The sequence below is a fragment of the Procambarus clarkii genome, chromosome 16, assembly GCF_040958095.1.
Source record: "Procambarus clarkii isolate CNS0578487 chromosome 16, FALCON_Pclarkii_2.0, whole genome shotgun sequence".
NCBI lineage: Eukaryota > Metazoa > Arthropoda > Malacostraca > Decapoda > Cambaridae > Procambarus > Procambarus clarkii.
In genome coordinates this window covers 27,139,207-27,161,465 of record NC_091165.1, presented here as the reverse complement: position 1 = coordinate 27,161,465, position 22,259 = coordinate 27,139,207, and the positions used below count along the sequence as shown (strand labels likewise).

The 22,259-nt window shown below is 46.7% G+C and overlaps 2 protein-coding genes across 2 annotated transcripts in view; both read right to left on the bottom strand.

The window, feature by feature from the left end:
* The window catches only part of LOC123759990 (gem-associated protein 5), a 37,643-nt gene extending 37,223 nt beyond the window's left edge, over positions 1-420 (bottom strand). The window contains exon 1 of the mRNA XM_069325368.1: positions 406-420. The gene's annotated coding sequence lies outside the window, so the exon portion shown is untranslated. The remainder of the gene's footprint in view (positions 1-405) is intronic.
* Positions 421-3,468: 3,048 nt separating this feature from the next.
* Positions 3,469-22,259, bottom strand: part of LOC123762432 (uncharacterized) — a 26,420-nt gene continuing 7,629 nt past the window's right edge. Inside the window, exons 3-6 of the mRNA XM_069325589.1 lie at positions 14,355-14,521; positions 10,591-10,703; positions 7,827-7,924; positions 3,469-5,571 (exon numbers count right to left, since the gene is read on the bottom strand). Coding sequence (XP_069181690.1) covers positions 5,496-5,571; positions 7,827-7,924; positions 10,591-10,703; positions 14,355-14,521 — 454 coding nt within the window. The 3' untranslated portion in view covers positions 3,469-5,495. The remainder of the gene's footprint in view (positions 5,572-7,826; positions 7,925-10,590; positions 10,704-14,354; positions 14,522-22,259) is intronic.

The following is a 22,259-nucleotide window of genomic DNA, read 5'->3' as shown; positions in this document are numbered from 1 at the left end:
ATATTTTCTTAATATTCATATATTACATATTACCAGAATTTTATGGTAACCCTACGTAACACTTGTTTATTAATCTGCATGTAAACAAATTCTGAAAATAATCTTGTGAAGTGTAATGAACGTGTCACTGTGAATGATGTGCTCGTCACTTCATTGGTAACTACTTAGGTGACCACGGAATAAACGTGAGACATACATAGTACTGTATTACAGACTCTAATGACCCTGCTTGCATGAACCCCATGCACTTCAACTCTTAGCAAACCCACATGCAACTCCCGCTAGCGGGAGTCTATGTATACTCTATGTGTTGCTACGCAAACTCTAGGTCTTATCCACTAGTGAACTGGTGTTAAGATACTAGAAATATTTATGTCAGCCAGTGTTAACCAGCAACACAATTACCATGATGCCCTGAGCAGCCACAACGTGTCCCTGTGTCAGCAACAACACGGCCAAACATCTGCTGCTGATGCTGCCCGCTGATCCGCTACACTCGCTAACAGATCCGCTACACTTGCTAACAGATTTATTTATTTATTTATTTATATATATACAAGAAGGCACATTGGGTTTGTGAGAATACATTGGATAGTACAGTATTTACATTCTTGTAAAGCCACTAGTACGCGCAGCGTTTCGGGCAGGTCCTTAATCTAGCAGATAATTTTAAGTAGGTAATTTCAATCAGAATTGATAAATGATAAAGATACATTACAAGAGAAAAATGAGATGAGATGAGAGAGATAAGTAAGTATATTAAAGCACATTGTTATATTAAAGCTCTGATTGATTACATTGACAGCTTGATTAGTAATTTAAACAAGATTAATAGACACCATACAGCAGATTGACAGCACATATAAGACAGCAATGATCACAATGGTAAAGATGTTCAGAATGAGTACATAAAAATTGGGAGACTGGGTAGCAAAAGATACAGATAAACAAGATTTATAAACACCATACAACAGATTGGCAGCACATATAAGAAAACAGCAATGATCACAATGGTAAAGATGTTCAAATTGGGAACATAAAGGTTAGGAGATTGGGTAGCAATTGATACAGTGCAATTTTAAGGCAAAAAGTGAAAAACTATGAAGATGAAATTAGGTACTTTTTAGTATTGATTTTGAATGATGTAAAAGCTCAGCTACAGATCAGCTACACTCGCCACCAAATCCCTTACACTCGCCAACAGATCCGCTACACTCGACACCAAACATGCTACATTCGACATCAGATCCGCTACACTTGACAATGAGTCCACTAAACTCAATTCTCGACAAGACACATCTTTTCTTTTGTTAACTATTTCAGAATAGCTATATCTATATATACACTTGAGAGGTATACCTCTCCTCCTATATATAAACTGAAGGCATACACGCCTAGTTTTATATAAATTAAATGTTCTTTTACAGCAAGTAAGCTTGGAGGTAGAGTAAGCTTACAGACAGCATGTCTACTATAATACAAAGTTTGCACAGTGGGCAAACTTTTGATACTCTGCTATGATTTGGGGAATGTCATCCCGGATAAAATATATGGTCACTGCTTGCATCACAAGCGGGGATGTTTCTGGCGGGGGAGAAAGAAACAATTGTGCAGCGCGTTGCGCGGGCAGTTTGGGGCCGTATAAATACGGGCGCACAACGGGGCTCCGCCTCACTCCGCCTGCCCTCGCCGCTGCCCTCGCAAAATCCCACCCTCCCCCCCTTTGCAAGCGGCTGCTTTTGTACCCCCGTCATGCTTTGCACAGATGTCCCGATTGTCTCCCCACTGCATGTGGGAAGGGGGGTGCAGCGCCGGTCCCCAAGTGTCCCGCTGTCCGCAGCTAATACTTTGCCCAGTCTAGGTGCTAGTAAGCCCTACTTGTAGTCACACCCCCTTCCCTTATCCATTAGGTCTTTTACGGCCTCTTGGCCGGGTACATTACGTGTTATGTGGTCTCTCACTTATTAGTTATTCTTTGTGTCCTGCCTGTTATATCCTAGTGTTATATAATTACTACACATTTGCACTCGGCCTTAATTCTAGTACCAGTTAACCTTTAGGTTTCTGCAGAATTAGTTTCCATGTCACTATAGGCTAAGGTCTCATACTTACTACGGGTGTACCTTTTAAGTTAAATCTAGTCCTTGGAATTGTTACTGTTAATTCTTACTTTATATATTTACTTTATATATTTACTTTATATATTTTAATATAAACGTTATATATCCCTTAAATTATATTTGAAACTTTGTATATTTACATGTTCAATATTAAGTTTTATATAATATCAACTTTGTTAAGTCTATAATATAAACCGTGTTTAATATAAACTTTATATAATTACTTACTTTATGTGAACTTTATATATTTACATGTTCTGCAGAATTTAATCTTCAATAAACTTTAACGCCCCATACTGCCAGTATCTTTCTCCCCCTGGACAGAAAATGAACATTTCTGATCGGGGAGAAAAAACAAGCCAGGAGTGGGAGGATCTTAATTTATTAAATAATGTTTACAGAGCAACTGCTGTACCACAATATAAAAGATGTCGTGTAACATGACTGAGTAGAATGCCAGTACTGCAAAGATGCAACTAAGGGAATAAGTCGTAGGACATTAACCGTGCCTAGTGCCAGCTAGCCGAAGCAATGTTGCAGTACTCGCAATCAGCTTAATACTATAATTAAAAACAATGCCAGAGGTAATTGAGTGGCACAGCCAGTACAGTATGTATAAAATATATTCTGTATACACAGAGGGCATAGAAAAGAATAGATAAGAATTTCCAGGGGTAATGATATGCTAGTGCCTAGTTTACATGTAAAGTCTGCAACCCCCAACTTGCACTACAAGTGAGCACTTGACATATGGTAAGTAGCTGCGGGCAGCCCTAGACTTGGGGATCCGGAACATTTCTAGAACATTAATGGTCGAAGAAAGGAACTATGGAACTTCTCGTCTGGGCCAATAGGCCTTCTGCAGATACTTTTGTTCTTATGTTCTTAACTATCAGGAGAAAGCGCCAAGCCATTACGACTATATAGCACTGGGAAGGGGTCAGGATAAGGATTATGGATGGGAGAGGGGAGGGGAAGGAATGGTGCCCAACCACTTGGACGGTCTGGAATTGAACGCCGACCTGCATGAAGAGAGACCGTCGCTCTACCGTCCACCCCAAGTGATTGGGTAGTTCTAAATTCTTGGATTTTTATAGTCAGCTGATGGAACATATTCCCAGGGATACCTACCAGTCTCAGTGTTGCCAGATTGGGCTACAAATAGCGAATTGGGCTACTTTTGAGAGCCACGCGCTCCCAAATTTTTAATTTCGCTACTTGCTACTTTTTGGGCTAATTTAAAAGCAAGATGTGCTAATTTGGGCTATTAATGTTAAGAATGTACGATTGCGAGTTACATGAAAGTAACTAAGCTATAAATAATTGTAATTAATAATAATTGTAAATATTAATTAATACTAAATAATATTATTTAATAAATTAGTCCCAATTCAATGCAGAGTTTTCTTCCTAGCACAGAAACGTGTAAATATAAATACAAGTAATGGCGAGAGGAATAAACTAGACAGCATACATTACATTTGAAATTAATAATGGATGAATGGTAATAAATTGGTGTATGTTTGTATGTATACCAGACAAAGTCCATTTAATGGCAGAATTTAACCATTTTGTGTAAAAACTTTTATATCTCATATTATTAATTATAATAGTAATCGAAAAAAGTCATAGTTTGTATATACAAGAGATGAAAACAGAGAGTCATGAGCTAGAGCGATGTGCTGAGTCCATAAGGAGGCCAACAGGTCGTGTAACTTTTTGCACATCCTAGTCCATGGGTTAAGGTGCACATCTGTGGTTATCCACAACATTGGTTCGATCGTGCTGTCCTGCTCTAAAGATTATATCATTGATTTATCACATTGTGTACAATATCTTTATACATTTAATATTTTTTTATGTTCGACATACAATACTGTGGTGTAAATACTTTCTAATGAAAGGATTCTAAATGGGAAATTGTAAACAACGCCACACCTTAGGGATGGCATGTGACTGAAAGCTTTATTGTACAGATTTTAATGGACAACAAGATCCACAGCATTCACCCTTTATTTGTGCACATGATAGGACATACATTTGTGCATAATTTGATGCAGGAATCCCATGGAAAAAGCACTGTTTGAATTTTTTAGTAATATTAATTTAAAATTATCAGTCTTGGAGGAATTCTGCATTATCTAGATGCCAAATTCATTGTACAGGTCACTGGCTAGATTAAAATCCCTATCTTGGACCAGGTTCCCATGTAGTACAAAATCCACTGAATTTATATTCAATATAGTATTGTATAGTGAATATTCTTTGCTTGAGCCAGTGAGCCCAACCACCTTACTGATACATCTCAGCGTAATACTGTAATGGGAAGGAGAGATACTGTATACAGTATAGTAACGGGAGGAACACGCAGTCAACAAGGTAGTACCGATAAAATCCTGATATACCATATAATTCAACATGACAAATGCACTATTGAAAGAAGATAATTATATATTATGGTAAAAGGTTTACTATGAAATACAAAAGTACATATTTAACAATTTACTGTAGAATCTGTCTTTATCCCCATGAACGCCCCTCTGATGGAGTAACCACAACTGAAACCTATTCAGGTAGCCCTATCTTAACATGCTCTTCTGATTTGTCCTCTTTCCTTTATGTCTAAGAATTATTAGCCAGCAGTAACTGGTTGGAGTTAATGTAATTTCATGATCAAAAAGATATTATGCAGTTGATGTCACCTCGAAGAAAACTATAAAATCAGTGCTAGTGACTGATAACTTTGCCTGTCATCCGATCAGGTGACAGCCTGGCTCTACTGAATAGACAGTACTGTACTGTACTCCAAAAGTCTCCCTTCCCCCATACTGACTGCCTACCATTCCACTCCCAATTCCCTTTCACTCTTCTATTTCTAACGTGGTGATCAAGTCTTCCTTTTATGTCTAATATGGAGGCTATCTACTGTACTAATGTGGTTGTCACTCGAGGATCAACTCGTATGGTACTTCATATTCCAGGATATTTCAAGCTTTGACCTTCATGCTATTGCCTTTTACACTGGCATGAATGGCATGATAATGTTATGGGACAATACAAATTTGTCCATTTGTTAAAGAAAAAAAAAAGACAAGCTGCTTACAAGAAACTTTTGGATGGGAAGTATAACAAGAATTATATAGTGCAGGCTACACAAATTAAAAGATTAACAAACCAAGCCATTTTGTAACTCATGCACATCATCAAATGTTGGCACTGTTCCATATTGCACATCATAATACAAACCTGGCACCATTAGCTAGTTTATTAAAACTAAAATTGTCACTGTCATTCAGCAGTACAATTTTAATACAAGTATGGTGAGGCAATTATACATTTCCATTCAACCAAAAACAATCTATAATATAGAACTGTTTATATATTGGACCATGGAGGTGTCATTGGCTGTGGGTTTTGAAGGTAGGACATCACAACTGCAGAAATGGACAACCTGAAATGTTAATATAATTAGTAAATTATTTGTGACAAGCAAATAAAAGTATATTTGTTTAATTATGATAATTTACTTTGAAAATCAGAACTATTAGCCAGTAACAATGGGTTGGATTAATGTAATTTAAATTACATTCAATAACAAAAGACAATTATGCAAGTGTTGTCACCCTTAGGAAAATCATGAAGTCAATGCTATAGTGACTGACAAGTAAGCTCAGAAAACTACTGACAGGGCTCTCCCAAAAATAACAAATCAGAGCAAGAGAGATTGTTGAAACACAGGGAATACAGAGGACATACTCAGCACACAAACACAATAAAGTACATAAATTATTGGGACCATTTGAAGCTCCCAAAATGTACTCTGGAAAGGAGACAAGAGAGGTATCATGTACTGTATACATGGACTGAACTCCAAGTCCAAAATTTGCACAGTATTATAACATAGTGGAGCGAACAATATGGTAGGAAATGCAGAATAGCGCAAGTGAAGAAAAAATGTGCCACAGAAACAGTCATAGAACACTATGAATATCCAGGTCCAAAATTTGCACATTATAATAACAGATGCTATACCGATGATGATACTTTTCAAAACGCTTGTGCTCTCTAGAGTGGAGTACTGCTGCACAATGACAGCCCCTTTCAAAGCTGGAGAAATTGCTGACCTGGAGAGTGTGCAGAGATCCTTTACTGCTAGAATCCACTCAGTAAAACATCTAAACTATTGGGACCGACTAAAGAGCCTAAATCTGTACTCCCTTGAGCGCAGGCGGGAGAGATACATAATAATTTACACGTGGAAAATATTAGAGGGGCTGGTCCCAAACCTGCACACAGAAATAACATCACATGAGACCAGAAGACATGGAAGGATGTGCAGAATACCCCCGTTGAAAAGCGGAGGTGCAACAAGTACTCCGAGAGAGAACTCTATCAACATCAGAGGCCCGAGACTGTTCAACACGCTTCCGCTACACATAAGGGGCATAACTGGCCGACCCCTCACAGTGTTCAAGAGAGAACTGGATAAGCACCTCCAAAGGATACCTGATCAACCAGGCTGTGACTCATACGTCAGGCTGCGAGCAGCCGCGTCCAACAGCCTGGTTGATCAGTTCAGCAACCAAGAGGCCTGGTCGACGACCGGGCCGCGGGGACGCTAAGCCCCGGAAGCACCTCAAGGTAACCTCAAGGTAAGGTAAGGTAGTGGAGCGAACAATATGGTAGGAAATGCAGAATAGCCCAAGTGAAGAATAAAGGTGCCACAGGAACAATCATAGAACACTGTATGAATATCAAAGGACCACCCCTCCTTAATATCCTCACAGCAAATAAAATAAGTATGGCTGGAACAAAAGTATTTCTTCAAGAAAAAATTAGAGTTTCCTGCAAGAAGTGCTGGACTAACTAGATTGTAAGTGGGAATATGGCCCTGCAGGCCACTCCAAGCAACAGTCTACTGGACCAAGATCTTGCACGTCATGCCTGGCCCAGGCCAGGCTTGGAGAAAAGAAATCCCAGAACCCCCTTATCCAGGTACAAATCCAGATCCAGGTAATGAAATGCCCTTTTCAGGCATGTAGTCAATCGCTCACCTCCCAGTCCTGTTCTCTTCCTTATAGAATATTTGGGGGTTCCATTTGGCTCAACGAGCGGGGATGGCAGGCTAGCTGGGACTTTAGGTGACCTGACCCACCATATGATGGTGGTCAGGCACATCATGGTTCAACCTGTCCTCTTGAAAATAACGTCGCTTTTCGTTCGATTGCATGCTATATCCAAAAATGAACGTAATTTGAAATGAAATTGGCTCACGAAAGTGACATACTGTCGCGTTTTCTCTAAGTCCTCTGGCTTACTTGGAAAGGTTAGGAGAGGAAACTTTCATTTAACGTTTTTCATAGCTTTTGAAACTTGAGGACAATTTCCTGCCCTCCTAACCTACGAGAGGACCCTTAACTTACTGTTTTGAAACAAAATCCAAAATTTATTTTAATTTTTTATTTTTAAATTACGTCCATTTTCGGCCATATGGGCAAACGACCAAATTCAGACGTAATTTGTAAGAGGACAGGTTGCACAGTTAGGGTATTTACCCCGTCGCAATGTTTATTTGCCTTAGTACACTAGGTTTTGGCCTTGTGTAAAGTAAAGTATATGTTAAAATGTGACATGCTATGAGGACAGGTTGTACCTTTATGGGTTTAGTAATATACAAATTTCAGAAGAAAACAAGATAAACCTTACATGAAGCTGCTGAGCATTTGTTTCGTATCGTCATTGACTCTCGAGTTGGCAAAGCTGATGCAGGAGCAGTATAGCGCAACCCAAGCACACCACTTCAACTGCAAGTAAGAAATAATGAGTTCACTATAGAGTATCATTTATAACAACAATGTCTAAAATTTCTATAATCATAGTTTTAATAATACAGTATTTGGAGGATTAAAATTCATAAAGTGAGTAGAAATCACATTCCTCAATATAAGTATTATAAGATTAAAACCCTAAATAAGAAAATGATCCAAGATAAAGTCTGATATTATTTACTTAAAACATGTACTGTACTATATATGTGAAAATTAAGCATTGAATACTGTATAATTAAACATCTTTTTCTGGTAGGCCCTTGATTTACCCATCTTCCACCAGATGACAGCCCTGAGGTTACCTGAGGTTTCAATCAACTTGCCTAAAAGGTCAACACTTCAAAAACGAAGGGTGAACAGGAGCACTGTCCAGAGCGATCGATGCACTAGAACCCCTACCCCAGCCAGGAACCAGGAGATATGGATCTACACATGGCCCAAAGCTGGATCCGAAGAACTCAACTGAAGCAGACTGAGGCTAAAATACTGCACTGCCAGCTATCAAAGATTGATCTACCTTCCCTTCCCGCCCAACCACTTGGGCTAGACAGTAGAGTGAAGGCCCATTTTTTTGCAAGCCGGTTTTCAATCCCCGACTGCCCAAGTGGTTGGGCACAATTTCGTCCCCATGTCCCATCAAAAATCCTTATATTGATCCCTTCCAAATGTTATATAGTTATAATGATTTAGTGATTTCTCCTAATAATTCCCTTCCCTTCCCTTTCCCTCCAGAAAGTAGAAAGGGTGTAAAAAGAGAGGCAAACCGCAAGGAATACAACTAAGAAGATTCCTGATGATCTAGAACTGCACGCTGGAAAGCACGACAGGCCGCATATAGTGTAAATATGCAACCACATCCCACAGCAGCAGCTCAAACAACTAGAGCAATTCTATCAAGGCAATCTTTGAAGACAACACAAATGGTGAAACCAGCTGGGAAGAACCCTGCTCTAAACATAATTACACCTGATCAACCAGGCTGTGACTCATACGTCAGGCTGCGAGCAGCCGCATCCAACAGCCTGGTTGATCAGTCCGGCAACCAGGAGGCCTGGTCGACGACCGGGCCACGGGGACGCTAAGCCCCGGAAGCACCTCAAGGTAACACTGAGAAGAGCTCCAGAGTTGCACAAAAATGGAGACCCTATGCCAAATGGATCTAAAATTTGTGGTCCAACATGATCTATTACAGTATGTACTTATCATTTTGACAATGGCATATGATAGAGCAATCATTGGCAAACAATTCCATTTAAAAATCATAATTACAGTATATGACAATTATTGGTGGTCCCAACATAACATAATGACCAGGATTTACACAAACTCAACCATTCTTGACATAAATCCCAGTAAATTGAGGGTACCGGTAGTATAGTCGAGTTCGTTCTTGACTCGCAATCTAGAATTCTGGGTTCAAATCCCAGGCAAGATAGAAATGGCGGGTGTGTATCCTATCACCTAATGTACCTGTTCACCTAGCAGGAAATAGGTACCCAAAAGTCAGTCAGCTTATTGTGGGGTTGCATACTGGGGAGGGTCAGTAATTAGACCCTAGGGATAGGGGGGAAAGGGGGGGGGGAACCTGGATACAAACCTAACATGTACTGTATGTATAACCTGGCTGCCAGTCCTCCAACACAATGAATTATTATTATTAATAAATTATTCGCAAAAAATTCTTTTATGATGCGTCTTGATTATGGCATATGATACTGATCACGGATAATTTGGTATTAAAATTATAGATGTACACACACACAACTTTATTGAAACCAAACATTCAAAAGGAGAGAACTTTTTCACCAAGCTTGAGAGAGGAAATGAGGAAGGGATAGTCTCACACCCTCCCTCCCTCTTCCCCCATGCCCAGCATTCAGCCGACTGCTGTTGCTTTGTCACACTTTTGGCTCACTTCACGCTCATGCCATAAATTTTTCAGTAAAGTGAAAATGTATTTTGACTTAATTACAATCTTCGGCACAATAATTACCGAATAATGGACATCCATGTTAGTCACAAGGGTTGAGTTGACGGTTCTCCAACCTCCTATCAATTAAAAAACTAGAAAGATCAGACCTATGTGACAGGTATTGAAGTATTATTAGTGTGACTCCAACTGTACACACAGAAGATGATGCAAGGCACCAACATGGCACACGAGTCAGAATCAGACATAACACACACTAAAATACCCAGCAACAGGCCTGGCCACGTGGACCTAGTCCCAAGCAGTACTGATGTAATGGCAACTCAAAAGGAGAAGCCCTGACTAGGACAACACCCAGAATCTTGAAAAATATTACTGGTGGGAATGGGTAATACAAACTAGCTACAAGGCAGAGAGTTTAGAAACTAAATCAGAATGAATGAACAGCTAAGGGCACACAAGATGGGTGCCTTAAACTGACAAGTGAAGCATGAATATAAACAATACAAAAAGCATGGCTCCCACAGAAAATGTTCCCATGAATGCCAACATCACTTACATACAATATACAGAAGTTCATAAAATATGAGTTGAAAACAAAAAAAACTGAGCAAGCTAGTGCCAGGATGAATAGGGATGATAGTGGTAGACAATAGGGATGATACCGTGGGCTTCAGAACAGACCCTATAATGCCAGAAACCCAAAACTTACTCTCATCATTAGACCACACATGCTGAAGATCATGCCTAGTACATTCATGTAGTCAGTAGTTGGATCTTCACCAGGGGCCCCTGGAGTCCCTCCCTTGTGCTGATGGTTTGTACCTGTCAATGGTCAAATTACATTATATTGCAGTTGGTATGTATAAAAATGTAATATTAATGTATTATTATTATTACTGTATCAGTAAGGTGTTATTGATCAAATAAGTAAGTAATCAGTAAGTAATCAATAAGTAACATTAAAGCATGAGTGAGAAGGCAAATAAAATGAATTCAATAAACACAGGTTTTATAATTCTCTTTGCAAGAAGTGATTAGTTATGGAAAATCAGGAGGGAAGATGAGAGAACATATTACAAATACAAACAACAATGAAGTTCAATAATTACTGTACACAAACCCTCACAAAAGTAACATTATTTGAAAAAAAAATACAGCACTGAATGTAATGAAACACCATTTTCTGGGTGAGCCCAGAGGCTCCCTGGAGCCTACAAGGCTCTCCACAGAAAAGATTTTGAAAAGTTTTTTACTTGTATCGTACTTAAGTATGATTTCCCATTGGGACAAAGCCAGTTAGGTTTATCAAGGTCCCCTCTAGGCCAACTACTAGTCTTTTCCAAGATGCAACCAACAATAGTTGCCCAACTCCTAGGTACTTATTTACCGCTAGGTGAACACAGGCATCGGGCAAAAGCAAACGTGCCAAACGTCCCTGTCCTGCGGCAGAAATCAATCCCGAACGTTTCAATTGTGAGCTGACTGTGTTGATCACTACACTACAGTATTTTGAGGTTATCTTGAGACGATTTCGGGGCTTAGCGTCCCCGTGGCCCAATCCTCGACCAGGCCTCCTTTTTGTTACACCCCCCCAGGAAGCAGCCAGTAGCAGCTGTCTAACTCTCAGGTACTTATTTACTGCTAGGTAACAGGGGCATCAGGGTGAAAGAAACTCTGCCCATTTGTTTCCACCTCCACTGGGGATCAAACCCGGAACCTTAGGAAAACAAATCCGGAGCGCTGTCCACTCAGCCGTTAGGCCCCCCCCTGACACTACAATATTATTCACTACAATGGGTTATTTGTACAAATGAATCGCCATTATCTGTACATTCTTGTAAAGCCACTAACAGGCATAGCATTTTAGGCAAATCTTAAAGCTAACGCAAAAATTGCAGTGAATTTTAAATTATTGTACAAGGGAAACAGTTAATCTTAAGAGAACAAATCTACAAGGGGCCGTGACGAGGATTCGAACTTGCGTCCAAGAGCATCCCAGACGCTGCCTTAATCGACTGAGCTACGACATGGTATAAGAATTGCAACCAGAAATTCTTCTGAATTTACTTGGATCCTGCAGCCTCTCCGAGAGACAAACCAGGATTTTACACAACTCCCCCCATGCACTCGAGCTATGTCAATAGGCCGTTCTACCTCTTCGCCCTTACTTCATTATACACAGAAATCACAATAGCGTGACATCTAAGCTAAGCTAATTGTTAAGCGAGAGGTAAGGTAGTAATAAGGGTGATGAGAAATTATGTTGATGGAGTGCATTTGTAGATAGTACAGCACTAGATGAGTAATTAGCACAATGTGGGATACTAAAGTGAAGACATTGGGTTAGGAAATTCCACACATTTGGTCTCTCTATATAGAGACCTGCATAGAGAATCTTAGAGATATTTCAGCAGTGATGTTCATGCAGAACATCACAAACATTCTTATTTCATACAATTCGGAAGTTTAAAATCTGAGTTAGTATTAAGGAACAGAGCTTTGCAAGTGTTTATAATGTGAAGAGAATGAAGAGTACGGATTAAATGTTTAGTATGTCCAGGGGTTTGAGCAAAGAGGCTGTATGTTGTCTGAAAACAGAATTTATTATAGTTGAGGGTATCACAGTGTAATCAACTCTCATACCAGGAACAGTTGAGGGCTACAGCACTAACAACACTTCAAACCAGACAGGCAAATGAGGGGACTTTGGACAAGCTTTTCTGTTCTCGTCGAGGCCACTAATACGTTAGTGGCCCTCAGGTAAAGTCAGGTAAAAATCGGTTGCCTTCCCCCTTGACTCCCAATTGGGGATCCTGGGTTCAATTCCCAGTCAGGACAGATATGGCTGGGCACATTTCCTTTCACCTAATTCTTCTGTTCACCTAGCAGTAAACAGGTACTCGGAAATTAAACAACTGTTGTGGGTAGGATGATATAAATACTGTACTTTGTAAAGAAAACCAGATACAGTACTGTAATAACAAAATATATTTAAATTAAGATTATAGTGCATTTTAAAATCTGGTTATGTGGTCGCTGATGGAGAGTTTCCATAAATACGTAACTAACATGAAACTGGCCGCTAACAGTTTCATGTCAATGGCTGCTTCGGCCAGCTGCATTTAGTTCAATAAACATTTCTGTATATTACCTGTTGATGGTTTTAACAGTTCTTCACACACAGCCTGGCCTTTATACGGGTCATGAAAGGTCTACCAGAACCTAGTGAGTTACTTGAAACACCTAACATTTTTATGCAAACTTTGTGCAAAATTATTAATTACTACTATACACTGATAACACAACTGTTGTTTTCCAATAGTTGTGTTAGTCCTACATTGCTTTTTTATCACTAGTAAAACGGTCTGTAATAATGTGTCACTCTGTACACATGACTGTTCACCAATGGATTGGAAAATTTACCTAACCTTACCCAGGCTAACTCAAACCAACCAAGCCTAACACAGCCTAATCTTGGCTAATACATCCTAACGTATCAAACTTTATGGATGGTACTTTTTGGACATGAAATAATTCGACGATGCTCGTTTTCCCGTTTGTTAAAACCGTATACACTATACTGTTATGGTAGGATGTATTAGCTTAGGTTAAGCTGTACTGGACTCCATTGGTTTGGGTTAGGTTGATTCTTGGTTCGGTTAGTTTAGGTTGGGTTGAGCTAGGTTATCTTGAGATGATTTCGGGGCTTAGCGTCCCCGCGGCCCGGTCCTCGATCAGGCCTCCTTTTTTGTTACACCCCCACCAGGAAGCAGCCCGTAGCAACTGTCTAACTCCCAGGTACCTATTTACTGCTAGGTAACAGGGGCATCAGGATGAAAAACATTTTGCCCATTTGTCTCTGCCTTCACCGGGGATCGAACCCGGAAACCCTAGGTTAGATAGGTTTTAACATTTGTTTGCGAGTCATCGTGTATGTGGTATGACTTATCTGATTTAATATGGTCTTATCTGTCAAAACTAAAAATTAAGTAAAAATCTTATATACCTTCTTGTATATAAATAAATAAATGAGCTTTGTTTAACCCTCGCCATTTCTTTTCAAACTCCAAACAAAATGGGAGTAAAAAATCATTTCAACAAGGCTAGTTTTCTGATAAAACTGTACTACTAAGTTAGACTTTGTTATGTTATATGGATTAGGTTGTTTTATCATTAATCATTATCGTTTTAAGTCTGCTAACTAAGCATCTTGTATACGTAATGACCTATACCCCCTACAGCAAAAATACCGAACTATAATACCCTAAATCCCACCCATATAGGTGTACAGACAAGTAATTCTTTAAACATCATGCCAAAGCATTGTACAGAGACAAGAAAACCCATGCCTATATAAGAACGAATTGTCCATATGATGACCTACTAACTTCCTCCCCCACACACACACACAGATCCTCATCATTACACAATAATAACATCTTGCACTACAATTTCCCCCCTACATTCACTTACCTAACAATCTTATCCACTCTCCGTGGGTCAGAGCTGTTGTTTGACGTCTGCATTTTGAGTGGGAATGTTGCTGGCGAGCTGCTCCTGTATGTCGTCTGCTGGTCCACAACAGTGCTGGTGGAGGCCGAGGGTTCCGGGCCACGGGGACCTCGGTTGCCAGATCCAAACTGCGGTAAGTACCGAATTTGTAATAAGAGTAATATATATATATTATATATAATGTATATATTGTTAAATATGACCGAAAAGGTAAGATTAATAATTCTACCACGAATTTTCTCAATATTTCTTATGTTTCTTTTTTACTGTGGATGGTAATTGAAAAATCAATTCTCCAAAATTCATTTTTATTTCTAGTCTGACGCGAGGCTTGAACGCGTTTCGTAATAACTTGTTACATTTTCAGAGACTTTAGTTTACACACAACTGTAACCTGAGAACACTAAACAGTTTTACTTATGCTAACATTAAACAGCTTGTCTTATATACTCGCATTTGGGTGAGGTGATGTGTTGCAACAGTTTTGGAAGAGGTGAACAAACTTTTGACCAACGCAGAACACAGAACAATGGGTATAAATTGGATAAATGAGAGGGAAGAATGGAAGTAACTGCAAAGGGCCTATTGACCCATACTTCCTCTTGATGCTTCTATATTGGTACGGAGTCTTGAAGTGGGTAGAATATAGTTGTGCATCAATTGGCTGTTGATTGCTGGTGTTGACTTCTTGATGTGTAGTGCCTCACAGATGTCAAGCTGCCTGCTATCGCTGTATCTATCGATGATTTCTGTGTTGTTTGTTAAGACTTCTCTGGTGATGGCCTGGTTGTGGGAAGAGATATGTTTCTTAATGGAGCCCTGTTGCTTATGCATTGTTAATCGCCTGGAAAGAGATGTTGTTGTCTTGCCTATATACTGAGTTCTTTGAGGCTTACAGTCCCCAAGTGGGCATTCGAAGGTATAGACGACGTTAGTCTCCTTTAAGGCGTTCTGCTTTGTGTCAGGAGAGTTTTTCATGAGTAGGTTGGCTGTTTTTTTGGTTTTATAGTAAATTGTCAATTGTATCTTCTGATTTTTGTCTGTAGGGATAACGTTCCTATTAACAATATCTTTCAGGACCCTTTCCTCCATTTTATGAGCTGTGGAAAAGAAGTTCCTGTAAAATAGTCTAATAGGGGTACAGGTGTTGTGTTAGTTGACTCTTCAGAGGTTGCATGGTGTTTCACCTTCCTTTTTATGATGTCTTCAACGAAACCATTGGAGAAGCCGTTGTTGCCTAGGACCTGCCTTACCCTACAGAGTTCTTCATCGACTTGCTTCCATCCTGAGCTGTGGCTTAGAGCACGGTCGACATAAGCGTAGACAACATTCCCCTTGTACTTGTCTGGGCAGCCAACCCTATGCCCTACCAAGAACCCACCCGAAGCCGGACAGACACCCACCTGGAGCCCGAACAGTCACCCACCCGGAGCCCGCCAGCTGAGTGAACCGGGGCCCGCCAGTTGAATGAACTGGAACCCATCAGTTGAGTACCTGGAGCCTGCCCCGAGCCCGACCAAGAACCCACCCAGAGCCCTACCGAGAACCCACCCTGAGCCCGACCAAGAACCTACCCCGAGCCCTACAGAGGTACCCCAAGCCCGAGAGCCCACCCCGAGCTTGACAACCGAGAGCCAACCCTAAGCCCTACCAAGAACCCACCCTCAAGCCCTACCAAGAACCCAGCCCCAAGACCTACCAAGAACCCAGCCCCAAGACCTACCAAGAACCCACCCGAAGCCGGACAGACACCCACCTGGAACCCGAACAGTCAAACACCCAGAGCCCATCAGTTTAGTAAACCGGAGCCCGCCAGTTGAGTGAACCGGAGCCCGCCAGTTGAGTGAACTGGAACCCATCAGTTGAGTACCTGGAGCCCGCCCCGAGCCCTACCGAGAACCCATCCCGATCCCTACAGAGAACCCACCCCGAGCCCGACCAACAACCTACCCCAAGCCCTACAAAGGTTCCCCAAGCCCGAGAGCCCAACCCAAACCCGAAAGAGCCCACCCCGAGCCTGACCGGGAGTCAACCCTAAGCCCTACCAAGACCCCACCCCAAGCCCTACCAAGACCCCACCCCCAAGCCCTACCAAGACCCCACCCCCAAGCCCTACCAAGACCCCACCCCAAGCCCTACCAAGACCCCACCCCCAAGCCCTACCAAGACCCCACCCCAAGCCCTACCAAGACCCCACCCCAAGCCCTACCAAGACCCCACCCCCAAGCCCTACCAAGACCCCACCCCAAGCCCTACCAAGACCCCACCCCCAAGCCCTACCAAGACCCCACCCCCAAGCCCTACCAAGACCCCACCCCCAAGCCCTACCAAGACCCCACCCCAAGCCCTACCAAGACCCCACCCCCAAGACCCCACCCCCAAGCCCTACCAAGAACCCACCCCCAAGCCCTACCAAGAACTCACCCCCAAGCCCTACCAAGAACCCACCCCCAAGCCCTACCAAGAACCCACCCGAAGCCGGACAGACACCCACCTGGAGCCCGAACAGTCACCCACCCGGAGCCCGACCAGTCAAACACCCGGAGCCCGCCAGTTTAGTAAACCGGAGCCCGCCAGTTGAGTGAACCGGAGCCCGCCAGTTGAGTGAACTGGAACCCGTCAGTTGAGTACCTGGAGCCCGCCCCGAGCCCTACCGAGAACCCATCCTGATCCCTACAGAGAACCTGCCCTGAGCCCTACCAAGAACCCACCCCGAGCCCTACAGAGAACCCACCCTGAGCCCGACCAAGAACCTACCCCGAGCCGTACAGAGGTTCCCCAAGCCCGAGAGCCTATCCCGATCCCGAAAGAGCCCACCCCGAGCCTGACCGGGAGCCAACCCCAAACCCTACTAAGAACCCACCCCCAAGCCCTACCAAGAACCCACCCCCAAGCCCTACCAAGAACCCACCCCCAAGCCCTACCAAGAACCCACCCCCAAGCCCTACCAAGAACCCACCCCCAAGCCCTACCAAGAACCCACCCCCAAGCCCTACCAAGAACCCACCCCAAGCCCTACCAAGAACCCACCCGAAGCCGGACAGACACCCACCTGGAGCCCGAACAGTCACCCACCCGGAGCCCGACCAGTCAAACACCCGGAGCCCGCCAGTTTAGTAAACCGGAGCCCGCCAGTTGAGTGAACCGGAGCCCGCCAGTTGAGTGAACTGGAACCCGTCAGTTGAGTACCTGGAGCCCGCCCCGAGCCCTACCGAGAACCCACGCTGAGCCCGACCAAGAACCTACCCCGAGCCCTACAGAGGTTCCCCAAGCCCGAGAGCCTACCGAGAACCCACCCCCCAAGCCCTACCGAGAACCCACCCCCCAAGCCCTACCGAGAACCCACCCCCCAAGCCCTACCGAGAACCCACCCCCCAAGCCCTACCAAAACCCACCCCTAAGCCCTACCAAGAACCCAGCCCTAATACCTACCAAGAACCCACCCCAAGCCCTACCAAGAACCCACCCGAAGCTGGACAGACACCCACCTGGAGCCCGAACAGTCACCCACCCGGAGCCCGACCAGTCAAACACCCGGAGCCCGCCAGTTTAGTAAACCGGAGCCCGCCAGTTGAGTGAACCGGAGCCCGCCAGTTGAGTGAACTGGAACCCGTCAGTTGAGTACCTGGAGCCCGCCCCGAGCCCTACCGAGAACCCACCCTGAGCCCGACCAAGAACCTACCCCGAGCCCTACAGAGGTTCCCCAAGCCCGAGAGCCTATCCCGATCCCGAAAGAGCCCACCCCGACCCCTACCGAGAACCCACCCCCCAAGCCCTACCGAGAACCCACCCCCCCCAAGCCCTACCGAGAACCTACCCCCCCAAGCCCTACCGAGAACCCACCCCCCCAAGCCCTACCGAGAACCCCCCACCCAAGCCCTACCGAGAACCCCCCCCCCAAGCCCTACCGAGAACCCACCCCCCACAAGCCCTACCGAGAACCCACCCCCCCAAGCCCTACCGAGAACCCACCCCGCCAAGCCCTACCGAGAACTCACTCCCCCAAGCCCTACCGAGAACCCACCCCCCCAAGCCCTACCGAGAACCCACCCTCCCAAACCCTACCGAGAACCCACCCCCCAAAACCCTACCGAGAACCCACCCCCCAAGCCCTACCGAGAACCCAGCCCAAAGCCCTACCGAGAACCCAGCCCCAATACCTACCAAGAACCCACCCCAAGCCCTACCAAGAACCCACCCGAAGCTGGACAGACACCCACCTGGAGCCCAAACAGTCACCCACCCGGAGCCCGACCAGTCAAACACCCGGAGCCCGCCAGTTTAGTAAACCGGAGCCCGCCAGCTGAGTGAACCGGAGCCCGCCAGTTGAGTGAACTGGAACCCGTCAGTTGAGTACCTGGAGCCTGCCCCGAGCCCTACCGAGAACCCACCCTGAGCCCGACCAAGAACCTACCCCGAGCCCTACAGAGGTTCCCCAAGCCCGAGAGCCTATCCCGATCCCGAAAGAGCCCACCCCGAGCCTGACCGGGAGCCAACCCCAAACCCTACCAAGAACCCACCCCCCAGCCCTACCAAGAACCCACCCCCAAACCCTACCAAGAACCCACCCCCAAGCCCTACCAAGAACCCAGCCCTAATACCTAACAAGAACCCACCCCAAGCCCTACCAATAACCCACCCGAAGCTGGACAGACACCCACCTGGAGCCCGAACAGTCACCCACCCGGAGCCCGACCAGTCAAACACCCGGAGCCCGCCAGTTTAGTAAACCGGAGCCCGCCAGTTGAGTGAACCGGAGCCCGCCAGTTGAGTGAACTGGAACCCGTCAGTTGAGTACCTGGAGCCCGCCCCGAGCCCTACCGAGAACCCACGCTGAGCCCGACCAAGAACCTACCCCGAGCCCTACAGAGGTTCCCCAAGCCCGAGAGCCTACCGAGAACCCACCCCCCAAGCCCTACCGAGAACCCACCCCCCAAGCCCTACCGAGAACCCACCCCCCAAGCCCTACCGAGAACCCACCCCCCAAGCCCTACCAAAACCCACCCCTAAGCCCTACCAAGAACCCAGCCCTAATACCTACCAAGAACCCACCCCAAGCCCTACCAAGAACCCACCCGAAGCTGGACAGACACCCACCTGGAGCCCGAACAGTCACCCACCCGGAGCCCGACCAGTCAAACACCCGGAGCCCGCCAGTTTAGTAAACCGGAGCCCGCCAGTTGAGTGAACCGGAGCCCGCCAGTTGAGTGAACTGGAACCCGTCAGTTGAGTACCTGGAGCCCGCCCCGAGCCCTACCGAGAACCCACCCTGAGCCCGACCAAGAACCTACCCCGAGCCCTACAGAGGTTCCCCAAGCCCGAGAGCCTATCCCGATCCCGAAAGAGCCCACCCCGACCCCTACCGAGAACCCACCCCCCAAGCCCTACCGAGAACCCACCCCCCCCAAGCCCTACCGAGAACCTACCCCCCCAAGCCCTACCGAGAACCCACCCCCCCAAGCCCTACCGAGAACCCCCCACCCAAGCCCTACCGAGAACCCCCCCCCCCAAGCCCTACCGAGAACCCACCCCCCACAAGCCCTACCGAGAACCCACCCCCCCAAGCCCTACCGAGAACCCACCCCGCCAAGCCCTACCGAGAACTCACTCCCCCAAGCCCTACCGAGAACCCACCCCCCCAAGCCCTACCGAGAACCCACCCTCCCAAACCCTACCGAGAACCCACCCCCCAAAACCCTACCGAGAACCCACCCCCCAAGCCCTACCGAGAACCCAGCCCAAAGCCCTACCGAGAACCCAGCCCCAATACCTACCAAGAACCCACCCCAAGCCCTACCAAGAACCCACCCGAAGCTGGACAGACACCCACCTGGAGCCCAAACAGTCACCCACCCGGAGCCCGACCAGTCAAACACCCGGAGCCCGCCAGTTTAGTAAACCGGAGCCCGCCAGCTGAGTGAACCGGAGCCCGCCAGTTGAGTGAACTGGAACCCGTCAGTTGAGTACCTGGAGCCTGCCCCGAGCCCTACCGAGAACCCACCCTGAGCCCGACCAAGAACCTACCCCGAGCCCTACAGAGGTTCCCCAAGCCCGAGAGCCTATCCCGATCCCGAAAGAGCCCACCCCGAGCCTGACCGGGAGCCAACCCCAAACCCTACCAAGAACCCACCCCCAAGCCCTACCAAGAACCCACCCCCAAACCCTACCAAGAACCCACCCCCAAGCCCTACCAAGAACCCAGCCCTAATACCTAACAAGAACCCACCCCAAGCCCTACCAATAACCCACCCGAAGCTGGACAGACACCCACCTGGAGCCCGAACAGTCACCCACCCGGAGCCCGACCAGTCAAACACCCGGAGCCCGCCAGTTTAGTAAACCGGAGCCCGCCAGTTGAGTGAACCGGAGCCCGCCAGTTGAGTGAACTGGAACCCGTCAGTTGAGTACCTGGAGCCTGCCCCGAGCCCTACCGAGAACCCACCCTGAGCCCGACCAAGAACCTACCCCGAGCCCTACAGAGGTTCCCCAAGCCCGAGAGCCTATCCCGATCCCGAAAGAGCCCACCCCGACCCCTACCGAGAACCCACCCCCCAAGCCCTACCGAGAACCCACCCCCCCAAGCCCTACCGAGCACCTACCCCCCCAAGCCCTACCGAGAACCCACCCCCCCCCAAGCCCTACCGAGAACCCACCCCCCCCCAAGCCCTACCGAGAACCCACCCCCCCCAAGCCCTACCGAGAACCCCCCCCCAAGCCCTACCGAGAACCCACCCCCCACAAGCCCTACCGAGAACCCACCCCCCCAAGCCCTACCGAGAACCCACACCGCCAAGCCCTACCGAGAACTCACTCCCCTAAGCCCTACCGAGAACCCACCCCCCCGAGCCCTACCGAGAACCACCCCCCAAACCCTACCGAGAACCCACCCCCCCAAACCCTACCGAGAACCCACCCCCCAAGCCCTACCGAGAACCCAGCCCAAAAGCCCTACCGAGAACCCAGCCCCAATACCTACCAAGAACCCACCCCAAGCCCTACCAAGGACCCACCCGAAGCCGGACAGACACCCACCTGGAGCCCGAACAGTCACCCACCCGGAGCCCGACCAGTCAAACACCCGGAGCCCGCCAGTTTAGTAAACCGGAGCCCGCCAGCTGAGTGAACCGGAGCCCGCCAGTTGAGTGAACTGGAACCCGTCAGTTGAGTACCTGGAGCCTGCCCCGAGCCCTACCGAGAACCCACCCTGAGCCCGACCAAGAACCTACCCCGAGCCCTACAGAGGTTCCCCAAGCCCGAGAGCCTATCCCGATCCCGAAAGAGCCCACCCCGAGCCTGACCGGGAGCCAACCCCAAACCCTACCAAGAACCCACCCCCAAGCCCTACCAAGAACCCACCCCCAAGCCATACCAAGAACCCTGCCCTAATACCTACCAAGAACCCACCCCAAGCCCTACCAAGAACCCACCCGAAGCTGGACAGACACCCACCTGGAGCCCGAACAGTCACCCACCCGGAGCCCGACCAGTCAAACACCCGGAGCCCGCCAGTTTAGTAAACCGGAGCCCGCCAGTTGAGTGAACCGGAGCCCGCCAGTTGAGTGAACTGGAACCCGTCAGTTGAGTACCTGGAGCCCGCCCCGAGCCCTACCGAGAACCCACCCTGAGCCCGACCAAGAACCTACCCCGAGCCCTACAGAGGTTCCCCAAGCCCGAGAGCCTATCCCGATCCCGAAAGAGCCCACCCCGAGCCTGACCGGGAGCCAACCCCAAACCCTACCAAGAACCCACCCCCAAGCCCTACCAAGAACCCACCCCAAGCCCTACCAAGAACCCACCCCCAAGCCCTACCAAGAACCCAGCCCTAATACCTAACAAGAACCCACCCCAAGCCCTACCAATAACCCA